Genomic DNA, 17562 nt, shown 5'->3' on the forward strand with positions numbered 1-17562 from the left:
CTACTGGTAACCATTTTCCATTAAAAAATAGGTTTTGTAGCTTGTTTAGTACACAAATATTAGTTTATATATCCAAAAAAAAACAGATACTCATTTTCAGATCTGAAAAAAAAACGGTTTAAATGTTTTGTTTCTTTGTAAATTGGACGGGCTGGCAATATGAGACCATTTATAATTTTTATAATATTTCTTGAAGCTTCAGTGTCTGTGTTCACCAATCGCACTTATATTATGTAAGGTTTTTCCTTAAATATTATACCATTGCATTGTGTCCATAGATATTTTTAAAAGATGATAACCACAGTTTTAAATATCAACAGTGCTTCCTTCCCGTTTACCTCTGTCTACACTATCAAAGTAGTTTGACAAAAAAAAGTGTGATATGCCCAAATATGGTAGTGATATGACATCATCATGTCCATATGTGGGCACATCGCATTTTTTTGTCACATAAAGTTTGATAGTGTAGACAGAGCTTTAGCCTCCTGTAAATTAAATGTGAGTGGTGAATGGCCCTACATGACTAGAAAGTTGTAAAATATTTCTCTATAGGCCTACATGGAGATGAAATAATTAATGTGAATGTGATTTTATTTTTATAATCCTGTAATGATTTATTAAGAATTTTAACATAATGACAACGTCAATCTGTCTCAGACATTTATTCATATGATTTGTAATGTAATATATAACATTTTTATCTAGAATTAAAGATGACACAATCTCAGCTAACAGTAATAAGTAATTTTGATTTTTTCAAAATCCATTAAGAAAGATTACTGTTAAGAGAACTATTTACTACCCAAGAGGCCCTTTAAAAAGTCTGTTCCTACAGAGCATGTTAGATACATTAATAAAACACATTGGTTTAAACCACATTAATTCATCACATGACCACTCTTATATATCAGGCAGCGAAGGCTCTTATGAATATGTTGATAGCTCACTGTGAATAGATACATAATCTGATTTGATAGGCTTGAGATTTTCCAAAAGTGTCCTCAAAACCACGCTCTTGAAGTCCTGTCAAGGCTCTGGTGTGCATGCTTTGACTCGAGAGCCTGTAGCGGCTTTGGTTAAGAGCCCTCAGTAGTTCTTTACGTGGAGGTCGTTAGAGTTGTGAACAATTTGAAGCACATTGTTGTGATTGCATAAGTGTTGGTGAAATTTTACTCTGACTGTCTGATTGATTTCAATTTGCAATTACATTTATTTTCTGTTCATAATTTAATCGCAAAAAAAAAATTGCTTTTTTTAATAAAATGGGAAAATTTTATATTTAGTTTTCTAGAAAATATGTGAAAAATCTACTTTTCAATTGTTTAAAGTTTAAATACAGTACATTTCAAAAGAATTGATTAAAACATAGAAAAACAAAAACTGAAGACATCTGTGCCATTAATGGGCTATTTTTATATTTATACCTTCAAACAATATATATATTTATACTGTTACCCATTTTATACTTTTTAAAATGTTATGCAAATATTATGATTGTAATTTTACAAATACTAAAATGCACCATATGTTGAGGGGTTAATTAGGTCTGCTACTTGTACTATAATCTTAATATATGCAAATGAGCAATTAAAGCCAACTTATCATCAGAATCTATTACCCACATTTAATAATGATGGCCTTAGTAGATTTCTCATTCTATTAAGAAACATGATGATAAGATAGAATCTACTCACAATTTTGTTATTAGTTACTAACCATTACAACGATGTCAAGTTAATTTGTAAACTAGAAGGACAATGAGGGCGTTTTAAAATGCGATAACTTCGTCTCAACCAAATTAATCTTTAAGGTCACAACCTTGCACAGAGATAAATGATGCTTCAGATAATATTTTCTAGTTTTAATTAGAATACGACAGCATTTATTTCATGATACTTATTTATGCAGATAATGTATTAATTGCCCAATTTTCCTCAATTGATTTAAAGACAACACAAACTCTATGTGAGGACGGTTAGCCAAAACTCTCTAAAAAACTACTTTATTTACTTCTTGTTTTGTTTTTGCATTCTTCTTTTTTTGTGTCCCTTTCAAAACAAATCTGAATTTCAAACAAAATCTTAGCAATAGCCACGTCCATAGGCTGACATTCAACATCTCAGGTAGGCCTAGAATGCAATGACATTTTATCTATTTCAGGACATGCTTGTTTGTGTGTTTACATCTGTCAAAATGTTATGCTTCAACGCTTTGAAGCCCTTGTGAATTTGTGTTTATATCCACAGAAAGTCAAAGAAATATAGGCTACTGTATCATATTATTTTAATGTTTGCAGATATCCATTCATTTTTTGAAGAAAAAAAAATGTATTTGATAAAATGTTTTTTTTTTTAAATTCATTGTCAAAATGCTTACAAAGGTTACCTAGTTCTGCTTTGTTAGATGTTTGCATGACAACATCTGCATTTTCAAGTTACATCCAACAGACTATGCACGCCTTAACAGACCATTGATTTTCAGAATAATCGATATACTGGTGACGTCACTATAAAGCTTATTAAAATCTTTAGTTATCTTCAGTATGGGCCGAAATATTAAATAGCTAGCCCTCTGTATTTTGAAGTACTTTGTTTTTTACATTTAATTTCTTTTCATATTAATATTTATGTAAATTTAGCTGGTATTTGTGTGAGGAAATTCATCCAACTGTAAGATGAATCAGTCATAGGCATATTGAGAGGACTGCGGATTAATTAACCATATTCAAAGCAAATGTACTGCCGTTTGATTAAATATGCCAACTTCTGTGATAAACTTTACCTTCAAGGTATAATGCATCAATGAGCATATTTTATCTGCAAGGGTAGATTTTTTTTCCTGTTTTATCTAAAGCCCAAATTGTAATATTATAATTGAAGCTTGAAACGGCGATGAACGATTCATTGCCCCTCCCTCTCCAACCGGCTCCAGCCAATTGTAAATCAGGCTGAAAGACTATGCACATTACTTACGACGACTTAATTGAGATTTCAGAAACTGAATAGAACAATAAAAAGCCATAAGTGTATTATTTATTTTAAATTTGGGGTTTATAAGAGACTTTTACTAAAATCCTTGGCCGAAGTTTAGTTATTATTAATGCCTCGGGCTGGTTTCCAACAAACGCCTGTCTTTGTTTGCTATTTGAAAGCAACTGTTGGTAATAGGTTTTCTCAGGTTATTGCTAAATATGAAGGACACGGTTTGGCGCACTGTCAATATTCAGTCAGTAGGCTGTGCATAATCGGCTAGCTATCAATACTCACAACTTGCACTGTAATTAAGCTGGTTTTCAATAGGCTATTTGTCCTGACAAAGGTGTTTCCATCATGTGACTTTTCAATGCTGTGTGTTTTTGTTTTTTCTATTCTTTGTCTTTTACTATTCATGCAGGGCTTCTGCTAAAGAGTGGAGTTACATCTTGGCATTGGTTGAATTAGTCAATAATAAAAATGTCTGCCTTCTGATTTACATTATAAACAGTTGCTAATATTACTATATAAATATAATATTATAGTAGACTAGAATATAATATATTTGATTGTAAATTTAACCAATTACCGTTTTCTCTTTTAATTAATGAAATTCCCTTTGTTATCTTTGTAATTAATTTTGTATCCAATACAAAACAGGTTCTTTGAACAATTAAACAAAGATATCAAAGCAGATATTATGAAAGGATTTCCTTTTTAAGGTAGTGTGTAATCAAGTTAAAATAAATTGAAAGATCAGATCTTTGCATGAGAAACCATGGCACAGATGACAAATTTTATTTTAATTTTTTTAAATTTTTATTTTATCATAATTATCTTTTGTAAAGGACAAATCAAATGACGTTTTAACAGTAAAGCCATCATATTAAGTAGAGCCACTGTACAAACTACAAATCATATTATTAAAAAAGATCATTACCTGGATCAGAATCTGGTTCTCATGTAAAAAACATTCAGAAATGAAATACGGTATTTACATTCAGAACAACTGAAAAGTAATTATAGTCATGCTTGAGCGACTTTTCAAAAGTGTAATTTTTCTCATTTATGACCTGCTTAACAGCAAACAGAAATTGGATATCTTCAACACTTACTTGATAAATATTTACTTATCTCTAGTGTTCATATTCAATATGTGTATAGATTGTTTCCTTGAATAAATATACTATACAGAGTCCAAGTTTATGTGGCAAATTTGTACAACAAAATAAAGGACATATGCTACAGCACTGTGTACATAAATGATTTATTGATGGCGTGGTGAGAAATATATTGCAATAACCAAGCATCCAGAGTAGCTAGTTAAAGAGTATATTATACTCCTACCAGTTACCATAGTTACAAGCTTAATTGAGCGCTATTATTATTATTGACGTGGATACAAATTAATTTCTCATTAGTATGAGAGAAAAAAAAGTATGTTATGGAAAAATGAATCAAGCGTTTCTGTAAGCTCAACATAAACAGGTTAGATTTGGTGATCGTCCTACTGGAACTAAATGATCTTTGCAGATTGAAAGATTGATTATGTAACGCATTACAAGATTCGATTGCGTATCCGAGATGCTTCAGTAGGCTGTTTAATGCATGTGAGTGGATGAGTGCGCAGATGTGAGCATCAATAAAAGAGTGTCTATAATTAGGTTAGGCAATATAGTAATCAAGATATTTGGCTGCATTTTAAAATTGATTTATTAAGGTTTCAATTTTAATTTATTTTTTATTAAAAAAGAAAAACAAAATTGCTGAAGGATATTTAATTAATACTGTAAATTGTTTCACAAGCAAAATTATCATACCAGTATATTTTCTCAAAAATAGATTTTCTGTATATCCTTTGTACAATTGTATTTCTTTTTTTAATAAGGTATTATCTCCCAAAATCATCCAAAAACATCTGAATTTTAATAGGTTATTTTGCAGTTTTAATGAGAGTTATTCAGTTCTTTAGAAAAATAAAAAATATAATGATATTCACTTATAAAAAGTCAATATAAATAGTTAAATTTAACCAAAACCCATTGTCTGACAGACAATTTGACACTTTTGCTTTAAATTACAGTTTTTTCAGGTAAAACATTTTTGAATGTGAATATTTAAAACAATATTGTTGGATTTTCAGTATATGTATTGTTAGGCGCTCTGTTCTTGGTAGGGCCATATAATAATAATAATAATAATAATATTTATTCGGCAAAAGTTCTTAAAAGTACGTTTTACAATTCATCTTGCCAGGACATCCCTATTCAGTACACACCTCAATTAAGGGGACATTTTCTTACAATACAAATGATTGGCAATCATGTTTTAAAACTACAGCCTTTCAGAGGACACTCCTAAAGGTGTCCCCATTAGGATCTCTTCTGCAATTAATTAAATTAGTATCAAGTCTTTGTTTCAATTTTAGAAATTCATTTGCATATCATTATATGCTCTATGAGACAACACCTCTTCCTTCCTGTTGAAAGGAAATGTAGGAAATTATACTGAAGATCTAAGTAATGACTTCCACTTAGTCTTTGATGATTTTTAATTATGTAATTGATAAGTAGAGAAACTAATTCTTTCCAATGGCTAAAAAATGCCAATTCAAATGATAACGAGAATTAAAAAATTAATGAATAAATTAATTTTAGCAGAGGTTCAGGTAAACAGATTTCCTTTGAATTTAATTTAAAATTAGGCATAATAGGCTTTTATTTTGGTATTTTATTCATTTTTGTAAATTATAAACCTATTCACTCTAACATATTTTTGTAGGGGATCTGCAGTATACTCCCCTATTGTTAATTGTTGTAATATTTTGGTACATTCATGACTTTACACTATTTTAATATTGTAAAGATTTAAAAATCTTTAAAGTTTATATCTTTAAAGTTTAATTAAACCTTTAAGAAAAAGCCTTTAAAGTAATTTAAATTCCAAACTGGTTAACAAAAATCAACAGGTAACATCGTATGTTATACCATGGAGAAATATTTCTCCATGGTTATACTGATAATGACAGATAGACGGACAAGCAAACAGAACATCTTTGATAAAAGCACATACAGTATGTCTAAAAGCAATACTTAGAATATCATATTTAAAGATATTTATAATATATAGTTTATTTTTTTCAATAAAATGTTAACTTGATATTTTTCATACCTGCAGAAAAATATCATCGATCAAGTCCGACATGACCCCGGCCTTGTTCTGTCACAAATTATCATTTCACATTTTTAAAATTTATATTTCGTCCCTGTTCTGTTTTCATTATTTTCTCATCCATTTTGTTTATCTTTATTAATGCTGTGCAGTATTTAGTTCTTAGTTTATGTATCTTGTGATGAGATTATGCAAACTGACACAATAGAGCTGTGGCAGAATGGTTGAGCACACATATATTCACAAAGGAATAGTATTTTCCAAAAGCTTGGCACATCTTTCTGGATTTTTAAAGTATTTGCTTATTTTATTTTTATCTCCATTGATATCAAGACACTGATACCCACAACATTGTAATATTGCTTTGGATTTATATCTATATAAACATTTACAGGCATTAGAAATATATATAAAAATCTAATTCTCCCGAAATGGTAAAGATGAGAAAATATGTGAGTTAGAAAAAGCTCGATATTGAAATAAGAAACATACATACATATTTTTCATCTATATTTATTATTATCCTTGTGAAAATTATGTTTAAAGTATAAAAACCATGGAAATTAAATGGTAAGACTTATATTATAAACAAAAAAAACAAAAACAACAATTATTACAGTATTAAAATGTATTAAAAACAACAAAACTTAAACTGATTAAATGAAATAATTGGAAAGGGTTCCAAAAGTCTTGAATATATAAAAAAAGTCCCTTCTTTTCTTTTTCCAAACAAGCTCACTATTGTACATGCTGCTAACGTACGACCTGTATCTTTAAAAATTCTACATGTCTCCATCTGTATCTGTATGGTAAATGTTATGCAATCTGCTAAACATGCTTTGCTATGATTGGCTGCTTTGAGTATTGTGTCAGATCGACTACTGAAGTATGACCACCATTAGGCGCAGGAGCCCCGGATAGCGTTACGAAGTCGTTAACTCTGTCAGCCCATGGTCAGCCCAACTAATGTGTTTTTCCCAAGGACAATTTATCAATAACTAAACTTTGTCACCACCCATAAGTGTGCTGTTCATTTCCTATTGACCAATGAACAACAATGTAACTGGACCTTAGTTTCTTGCTATTCGACCTTGGGTGCAAATTATACAATTAATTGATGTTAAGGCCACTGACTACTCTTTTCTGTATAGAAACACTGAATTGACTGAATAATAAGAAAACCCTACAATAATTTCTACTACTGTACTACTTGATATGGTGTTATACAAGAACTATATTAAAAGAATTGAATGTATGGAGAATAAAAAAAAAAGTTAAACGTTATATGTAAAACATCACTTAGATGATATCATTTTCTAAACATTGTTTCATTAGTTATATCACGGAAAAATAAGTTAGTTATAAATAAGTAAGTTATTTCTCCATGAAAGTTTCTCCATTGTTATATTCACATCACATATATTTATATTTGGTTGTACACGTAATATTTCATTAAGAATTTCATTTTCTGACAATGTGATTGAAAAAATAGCCAATTATATTGGCGGCCCTAAACGATGATGTTTACTGTTGGGCCTACAGAAATGATACAAATTCTCAGTTGATATGACACAAAATTTACAGAATTCAGCACTAACAACATACCATATTCTTCAGTTCAGGTCACAAGTTTCAGAGGCGACAATGCAAATCCCGCCAAAATTGTCTTTCTAATATATCTCTGTATTGCCAAGTAACACACGGGAAAAGAACAAATAAAAAACAAAAACCATTCAAAACAGACCTATTTCTGTTTTAAAAAAGATTGAAAATACAGTAGAACCTTTTTTCTGAAAGTGTCCCCTTAATAGGGGTTCTACTGCCCCTGGAACACTTCCTAAAAAAACTTGTCCTCTTCATAGAGGTTTCGCAGAAAAAAACCAATACCAATACTGATCTGGACTCGGAAATTTAAAATGTAGCAGGCAACGTTTCACCAATGAAAACTTTCAAGACAGACAAAGTATCTTAATTATTATGATATCCATTTTTATTTAATAACGATAAATGGATATAATTATTTCGTGTTTTTTGTTATTTTGTGATGGAAAAAATATTGAGTGAACATTGGCACTGAGCTTAAATGTTCCCCGTCCCCTTAATGTCCCCTTTATAGGAGTGTCCCTTCAGTAAGGATTGGCTGTTTCGCTCCTTAATAATAAATTATGGTGTCCATCTTATGTCCTCTCAATTTTAATGTACTACACCCGATAATAGAATACACATCTAGCTCGTGTGCACTTTAAAGAACCTAGTACATCTTTCGAGACGAGTAGGGGGTTACCCCGGTGTATTAGTACATCACAGCCACTGATCATAACTGGGCCCTCTGGGAGACCAGTCTTTGACTGAAGAGGTTACCCAGTATAAATATATATTTCAATTCAATTCAATTCAATAGAATAACTGTACAGTAGGCTCCCATTTGATGCAATGTGTTACCCAATGTGCTCAATTTGATTGTGCTACCCAATCCATGCTATCCATTTGAAATAATGTGCTATCCATTTGAAAGAATGTGCTACCCGATAATCCGTAAAGAATAATGTACAGTACAATTATATCCATTTGATTGTGCTACCTAATGTGCTATCCATTTGAAATAATGTGCTATCCATTTGAAAGAATGTGCTACCCGATAATCCTTATAGAATAAATGTACAGTACTATATCCATTTGATTGTGCTACCCAATGTGCTATCCATTTGAAATAATGTGCTATCCATTTGAAAGAATGTGCTACCCGATAATCCTTATAGAATAATGTACAGTACTATATCCATTTGATTGTGCTACCCAATGTGCTATCCATTTGAAATAATGTGCTATCCATTTGAAAGAATGTGCTGTCCATTTGAAAGAATGTGCTATCCATTTGAAAGAATGTGCTACCCGATAATCCGCATAGAATGTACAGTACAGTTATATCCATTTGATTGTGCTATCTATGTGCTATCCGTTTGAACTAATGTGCTGTCTGTTTGAAATAATTCAGGTTTTTTATTTTGAATATGTTTTGCTATCCATTTTAAACGTGCTAAACAAGTTACATATTTGTTGATATAAGTTTGCGGTACACCACGTATAGGCCTATTAGTTCTGAAAAGAACTGTTGAGTTGCTCGACGTTTCGATTTACTCCAAAAGCTATTCCATCATGCCGTATTCGGAGAATCGCCCACAAGTGTTTTCTCAGAGCAGGGTATGTTCCGTATGGGGTTCTGTATGCTATTTTTTAATAATGTACAAAAAATGAAATGAATAATCATAATAAGTATCGGTATGTACGGAGAAAGCTCGAGCGGAAGTCAAGAGTTACTTTTGCCAACAAGACGAAGCGCGAAACAAATAAAAACGCAGCGCGAAACATCTGAAATGATATACAATTTCTTAAAACATGAAAACACAGAATATTATATTAATATAACTTTTTAATATTTCCAAAGGCTCGGACATGGAAGAAGGGCCTTAAAAACTGAATTGCTATATGTTAGACCACATTTCCATAACTTTTCAAAACTCATCGAACCCTCTGCTAGTAGGCCTAATAGGAGCCAAATCATTAGAAAAAAAAACATGGCATGAAGATGTAATTAATCAAACAAAGGCCAAAGAATACCAACAATTTTAATTTAGGTTTCAATTCTTAATTAATTGGTGGACTAAGCCTAGTTTGAAACTGTAGTGACCATTTATTTTAGAAAGAAAGATAGACAAATTTGTTTCCATCTCCATGTTAATAATAAGGCACTTTTCAATAAAAAATTCTGGCCTAGTATTCTTGCAAGGTCGTCACAGCTCCAGTTACAAAGGTCGTCACAGCTCCAGTTACAAACGGTGATACAAAGTGTCAATCATTTGACCAGTGAACAGCCCACTGGTAGGATAGTCCTTGAAACCGTCCGTAAAACACATTAATCACTCACATCAGTCATGCCGCTAATGGTTGAAAACCTCACTTTTTGGGGTTTTCAAACGTAACGCTATCCGGGGCTCCTGCGCCTAATGACAACATGGATTTTCGAGTTAGAATTTTCAAACAATCTTGAAATGATTGATAAAATATACTATTTACAATGACATTCTAATCCACTGTCAATGACAATGACATTACATGCATTTGTTATTTTTGGGTTTACTATAGTACAAAAGTAGTAGATTTAAAAACGCTATTCACAAAAAGTTGTTATTTACTATGAAGCTGTAATGTAAAGCAGGGATACAAGATGGATAAACTGTTTTATAATTTATGCTAAGTCATTTTAGGCTTAGGAGGGGAGTTGAAAGGGAGTAACAACCCTGGTACTACATCAGGATTGAACCCGGAACCTTAATTGGTCAAGCACGTTAGCTACCAAGCTAGAGTGCCACGGTCTTATTGATGATGTTGCTTTTGGGTTCCCAGAGCCCATTTTTTACATCAAATGAAATAATAGTAATACTAAACTGAATCATGGCATGTATTGACACCTCTAGAGCCATTGGCAAAATAAATCACAGGCTGTTTAACTGCTTTCATTCTTCCCTGCTTATCTTTAGAAATGATTAGAAGTATTCTGTGCAGGAAAATAAACACCGCCTCCTGCATAAAAATAATAACCTTGCTCCAGGGAAGTTTCTTTCTACTGATTAGAATGACTACATCATTTTGTTATTGCAGAACGAGGGCGTTTGTTTGTTCGTAAGAAAGCTCAGTGGGTGCAATGTAGACTTCCGTCCAACAAAGATTGTGTTATTTGAAGGAACGCATGGGTAGTTTTTCTAATGTCATTACCAGTCAAAAGGCATTATGGGACCTGCTTATTATATAACTTCTACTCCATTTGTTCTTCTTAATTGGTTTAATTGTGCACGTTAGAGTTCATTCGGTTAATGAACCTAAAGTACACACTCTCTGTAGTTTGTTGTAGAAATTGATTATGTGATTGAATTTGGCAAAAAGTTAATAGTGTAAAAAAATGTATAATTCATGTTGGAATTTACACAACAGCATCATTGCAGATAGATATTGCTTTAGTCGATAAATTTCAACAATTAACAATTACATAAAGTAAAGTTTGCCTTTTTTTGAGGTCCTCTGCTTCTGGTGTGCACCAACTTTTAAGTGGTTCAAATGTATTTCGTTTCTAAGATGTAACTGAATTGAGTTTCCATTCCAAATTTCTTTGGTTTCCACGTACTTGGCTTATTGCCCTGATGCTAACAGGATATGCAAAGGGAACTACTTTGTTCAATTCACTTGTAAAATTTCGAAGTTGAAATCCTTCCATTTTAAAAGCAGTTGCTAGATTTGGAACAGAATTTCTTACTGTTTGGTCATCAGAAGTTGCAAGAAACAAAATGCGTAAGTAACGAAGAAAAAATGTATTTGTATCAAAGAAATCATACAGAGCTTGGTTGTTACTTAAGATATCATGTCGTCCTAATTCCTTTATCCTTTCTAATAGGTGACTTTTCTTTAACAAATTCTGGGGATCATCTAAATTGGCTTCGGTACAGATAAATGTCCAGTTTAGTGTTTCTGTAATAAGCATAGCATGTTTGTTTGTTGCACTCAGGAGAGGGTGCATTATTGAAAGCAGTGCTTTGATGCCTATGTAATCTGCAATGTTGGAAGTCATAATACGATCAAATTTAGGTTCAGGGTTTTGTTCATAATCTCTGTGAAGATGCGTACAGTTTTTAAGCTTGATTGCACAATGAATCCTACCTTCCTTGAAAATTTTCAAAGCAGACTTGGTTACACTAGAGATGTACCTATGAAATAATTCAACTATTGAATTTTGTTGAAACACCTTCTCTGCCTGAATGCAGTCCCAACTAGCAAATGCCCAAACATCAAATCGGATACAATAAACAAAACTAACTAAACATGGAGGTTTTGTTTCATCACACAATTGGCTTACTCTAACCATTGGACGACCAGTCAGTGTTGGATTGTAATACTTCCTACAAGCATTTTTTGGCAGGAACATTCCATCTTTAAAGTACTTTTTTGCAGAATTTCTGTACTTTCGTGGAATAATTGTTGAATAAGCCGACATAATTTCAAAACTTACAGGGTTTTCTCTGAACAGTTCTGCTCTTTGTTTTGATAAGTTAATAGAATTTGGTTTTGAAGTTTCACACTCCATATCTCTCCATTTACCCCAGACCTCTTTCATGATTTTTAAATCATCCTCCTCTACAATAAGTTGACCACATGTCTTAGTCTTCAAAGTTGCTACTGTGTGTTTCAGAAGTTCATTAAGAGCTGACATAAGAAGCTGATAATCTGTTTCTGGAAGTTGTAGAGAATACCAGATACTTGTGATTGATGATTCAATAGATTCTCTGGAACTTTGAGTTATGATGATGTACAAAAAGAGTACAATTCTAGCCAAAACAAATGGATCAATGTCATTCAGAGTAAATCCAACATTGCCAGTGAAGTTGCTTGGAAGTGATGCTGTTGTCAGTAACAGATTACGCAAATCTCCAACTCCTGCAAGTAAGATGTTGTAATCTCTTCCCAATTCTGAATCAGTATCTTCTGAATTTGGTGCAGCTTCATTGTGGCCCAGTTTCAGTACATCAACAGCAAGAGTGTTGCCGATATAATAGGGAAAACCAGACAGCCGTTGCATTCTTTGGAAATACCGGAAATTTTCTCTGTAATAATATGCCCTTTCTTTCACTATGTTTCTGATTTGTTTGCATTCTTTTTTGTGAGTTGACCAATGCTTTTCTTGGCATTCACGTTTGCAGTATGTGGCTTCTTGGCAGGCAGTACACTAAAGATAACAAATGATTACATTTTAAATTGTTCAGTGCCGTATGACCGAGCATAGTCCCAGGGAGTTGGTTATGAAATCTGGTGAGCATGGGATTGGATTATTCCTGGTCATATGGTACAGATATTTATATTAGATATTTTTTCTGCATGTTTACCAATTTCCTTAATTACTTTAAACACAATTTGTGATTGCATTTTTTAAACAATTTGCTGGAGTTTCTTGTTGATCGATATTAGTAATAATACTGTAATAATAAATCCTTAGACTATAATTGATTTTAAACTTGCAAAAACAATTTTTATTTTCTTACCACTTTGCATTTTGTCTTTGTGTGACAGTATGCACACTCCTTTTTTTCATTCCACATGTCACATTCTGCTTTGTGTCTCAACTTGTCGCGGTCCATACACTGATTTCCACAGTACTCTGCAATCTTACATTCACTACACTTCTTTGTGGCATTATTCTGGCATTGCCAACATAATCCTGGTTCAACATCCATTTAACTCTTAGAATTTATAGCTATGTTATGACAGAGTTTACTATAACTTCTGTATTCTCTCTACTTGTGATTTGGAATTTCCAAGTCTATGAAATCCTTTCATAGTCCATTGTGATGTCATTTTGTAAAAGATATTTGGAATTTCCAATCACATGACTGCAGGGTGTGGCTACACTACACTGTGATTTCACTATTATAAGTTGAAATTTTGGAATTTCCAGTATAGTTAGTAGGCCTATTGATAAGGTGGTATAATACAGTAGATCTAATCAAAATCAAACATACAATAATATCAATTTACAAGGTTGATAATGAAATAAGGTTTATACATATGTATTGTGTATTTACTTATTGTATTATTCTCAGCTTTCCATATGAAATGGATCTATTAAATTAATTAATATATTAATTAATTAAATAAGTCCATGTTTATACATACATGATGTTTGTTGTTGCATTTTTTATCTATTTAAGTTGTTTGTATTATTACCCAAGACTTTTTCATCATCATTTTGAAATGTTTATGTTTTTTATCTGTTGTCAAAGTGTACTTAAATTTGTTATCTACTTTATCAAATTTAATTTTAAGATAAATAGCAGTTCATTCAATTATGTACAATATCAATTTTGATGCATTGTAGATAGTGGCATTAAATTCAACAATAAATCTAATGCATTTTAAATAGTGGCCTCAAATTCTGATTAATGCATCTCAGGATCATGTCTTGGTATGCATCCTCCCATCTCTTCCCATACTGTACATGCTTGTTAAGTTATACATCACATTTACATTAAAATTTAATTTATATTTAAAAATGGCATTTAAATTCTCCAATTTCACAATATATCCCACTAGTAAACATGAGTTAATTCCTCAGATGTAACCTCTCTTCTAAAGTAAGTTTCCATTCTATTCTGTGAATTACACCACACATCATGTTTTTCCAACTTATGTAGCCATTAAAAAATCAAAACACTTTCAGTTTAGATTTAAATCTTTTCTTTTAATTCAAATAGAACTACAGTAAATACATTTTGAGAATAAGCATTTTCCACAGCAAATTCTTCTAATTACTGAACAACATGGGGCTGGCTCCAGAAGTTCTTGCATTCTGAATGTGTTTTTAGTGGTAACGAAGAATTCAGAACTTTTGTAGCTCAAGTCCGATCTGTTTTGGGGTCATATTGAGGGAATCGACTGAATCCACAAAGAAAGGGTTTTTGATCATGTAACAAATATATTAAGTGATTAACTTAAGATAATTTTTTTAGTGTAACTTGCCAGTATGCTTTTTTTGAAGTATTAAGAGGAAACTTATTTACAGTACATGCAGACTAGCAAACTTTTGCTAATTGTACAAAAATCTATCCAAGATGTATTTAACCCATCTGGTAACATAAATTTAATTTACAAATACAATTTACTTTAAGTATCTTAGCTAAACTGAAAAGTCTAAATACTAAAAAGACTGAACATTTTTTCTCCAAATTACAAGAAATTTAGCTGATAATTTTCAACTACCGTTATAAAGATTTTAACTAGCAAATTGTATGAGTTAAATTTCAATGAATTTTATTATTTATGATATGAACGCTTTTCTATATTCACTCCTAATTTATTGAAATCAATTAGGAGATGAATCTAATTGCCATTCCAAACTTCTGTTAATTCCACTACTGTTGTTCATTAACCTAGCATATACATGATATGCAAATGAAACAACCTTGTTTAATTCATTTGTGAAATTTCAAAGTCGAAATCCTTCTATATTGAAAGTTTTTGTTAAATTTGGAATAGTATCTCTTAACGTTGGTTCATCGTTATTTGTTGCAAGAAACAAAATACGTAAGTAACAAAGAAAAAATTTACTGGTATCAAAGTAATCATCAAGTAGTTTTTCATGCATTGCAGCAAACACAATTTTTTCTGAGTGTTTTGGACATAGGCCTACAGGTATGTTCACATAAACGGCTTATAGCTGACTATTGTAATGAAAGCAAACTGATATACATGTATTCTCAAAGTTAATTTAAATGAACTCTAAAACTATTTTATCTCGCTTCTCTGTTTTTAACTTTCTGTATTTACACTGGAGTATTTGATGATTCTAATTGCCATTCCAAGTTTCTCCCACATCCACTACAGTTGTTCATTAACCTAGCATATACACGATATACAAATGGAACAACTTTATTTAATTCGATTGTGAAATTTCGAAGTTGAAATCCTTCTATATTGAAAGTGTTTGTCAAATTTGGAATAGTATCTCTCAACTTTGGGTCATCAGTTGTTGCAAGAAACAAAATGCGCAAGTAACGAAGAAAAAACTTATTTGTATCAAAGTAATCATAGAGACCGAAATATATATCGCATCGTCCTGTGTCTTTGTACATTATGTCTGTTAGTATTTTTTTATTAATTAAATTCTTTGGTTGCAATAAATCCGCTTCTGGACATTCTTCGCTCCAATTAATTGTTTCTGTAATAAGCACAGCATGTTTGTTTGTTCTGCTGAGTAGAGGGCGCATTGTTGAAAGTAGTACTTTGATGCCTGTGTAATCTGCAATGTTTGAAGTCATGATACGATCAAATTTAGGTTCAAAGTTTTGTTCATAATCTCTGTGAAGATCTGTACAGTTTTTAAGCTTGATTACGCAGTTAATTCTACCTTCTTGGAAAAGTATCAAAGCAGACTGGATAACACTGGAGATGTACTTATGAAATAATTCAACTATTGAATCTTGTTGAAAGATTTTCTCTACTGTAATGCTATCCCAACAAAAGAACGGTGATGCATCTGATCTAATACAATAGACAAAATTGAATGAACTTGGTGTAGATTGACTATGCACCTGGCTGCTATAAACCTGTCCACGCCCGGTTAAGGTTGGATTATCAAATTTTAACTTCTTTCTATGTACATTTTGTGGCAGGAATAGTCCATTACTAAAGTACTGTTTTGCAGATTGTCTGTACTTTCGTGGAATCTTATTTAGATATTCTAACATCCCATCAGAACTTTTTGGATCACGTTTAAACATTTCAGATCTCTGATGTGACAAATTAACAGAATTAGACTTTGCAGTTTCACATTCTAATTCTCTCCATTTACCCCAGACCTCTTTCAGGATGTTTAAATCATCCTCCTCTAAAATAAGGTGACCACATGTCATAGACTTCAAAGTTGCTACTGTGTGTTGTAGAAGTTCATCCAGAGCTGACATAAGAAGCTGGAAATCAGTTTCTGGAAGTTGTAGTGAATACCAGATATTTGTGATTGATGTTTCAATAGATTCTCTTGAACTTTGAGTTATGATGATGTACAAGAAGAGTACATTTCTTGCCAATACAAATGGATCAATGTCATTCAGAGTAAATCCAACGTTGCCAGTGAAGTTGCTTGGAAGTGATGCTGTTGTAAGTAAAAGATTACGCAAATCTCCAACTCCTGCAAGTAAGATGTTGTAATCTCTTGCCAATTCTGAATCAGTACCTCCTGAAGTTGGTGCTGCTTCATTGAGGCCCAGTTTCAGTACATCAACAGCAAGAGTGTTGCCGATATAATAAGGATAATCATTCATTCGTTGCATTCCTTTGTTAAATTGGAATTTGAATCTGTAAACTTCTGCTCGTTCTTTCACCATCTTCCTGATTTGTTTGCATTCTTGTTTGTGAGATGACCAATGCTTCTTTTGACATTCATGTTTGCAGTATGTGGCTTCTCTGCATGCAGCACACTAGAAAATATGATTATAAATATTAAAATATATATTTTAATCATTTTATTTGGGCAAACAAAATAAAAATCAGAATGTGAAAAATTCTTATCTTATATGAGTCAATTGATTAGAAAGTAATGAGCGAACAATATTATCAGCATATTTTATTGAAGAAAAAATAAAAAAAATTGATCAGATGTTTTTCTTCTATTGTTATTCCCTAGACTACGTGGCACAAGACTAAGCAGCTGTTGAGTCAGAAAGTCCTTCTGTTCACGCTCAAAAACAGATGATATTAAAAAAACCTGTACATTAATTCAAATTATGTTTTAACAAACAAAACAAATCACAAATTATAACTCCTTGTTTTTTGGAAATGCAATTTCAGTTTACTTGTTACTTTAAGACTGCTAGCCGGCTTT

At 31.9% G+C, this 17562-nt stretch overlaps 2 protein-coding genes across 2 annotated transcripts; both read right to left on the minus strand.

Annotated features, from left to right (window-relative positions):
* Positions 1-11186: 11186 nt before the first annotated feature.
* Positions 11187-13420, minus strand: LOC144853496 (uncharacterized). Its single transcript, XM_078711191.1, has 2 exons — positions 13229-13420; positions 11187-12915 (listed from the first exon to the last, which is right to left on the minus strand). Exons 1-2 carry the CDS (start codon positions 13418-13420, stop codon positions 11269-11271), a joined length of 1839 nt encoding a protein of 612 aa, XP_078567317.1. The 3' UTR covers positions 11187-11268.
* A 2085-nt stretch (positions 13421-15505) lies between these two features.
* Positions 15506-17011, minus strand: LOC144853498 (uncharacterized). Its single transcript, XM_078711193.1, has one exon. It carries the CDS (start codon positions 17009-17011, stop codon positions 15506-15508), a length of 1506 nt encoding a protein of 501 aa, XP_078567319.1.
* Between the last annotated feature and the right edge of the window lie 551 nt (positions 17012-17562).

The sequence above is a fragment of the Antedon bifida genome, chromosome 10, assembly GCF_963402885.1.
Source record: "Antedon bifida chromosome 10, ecAntBifi1.1, whole genome shotgun sequence".
Lineage (NCBI taxonomy): Eukaryota > Metazoa > Echinodermata > Crinoidea > Comatulida > Antedonidae > Antedon > Antedon bifida.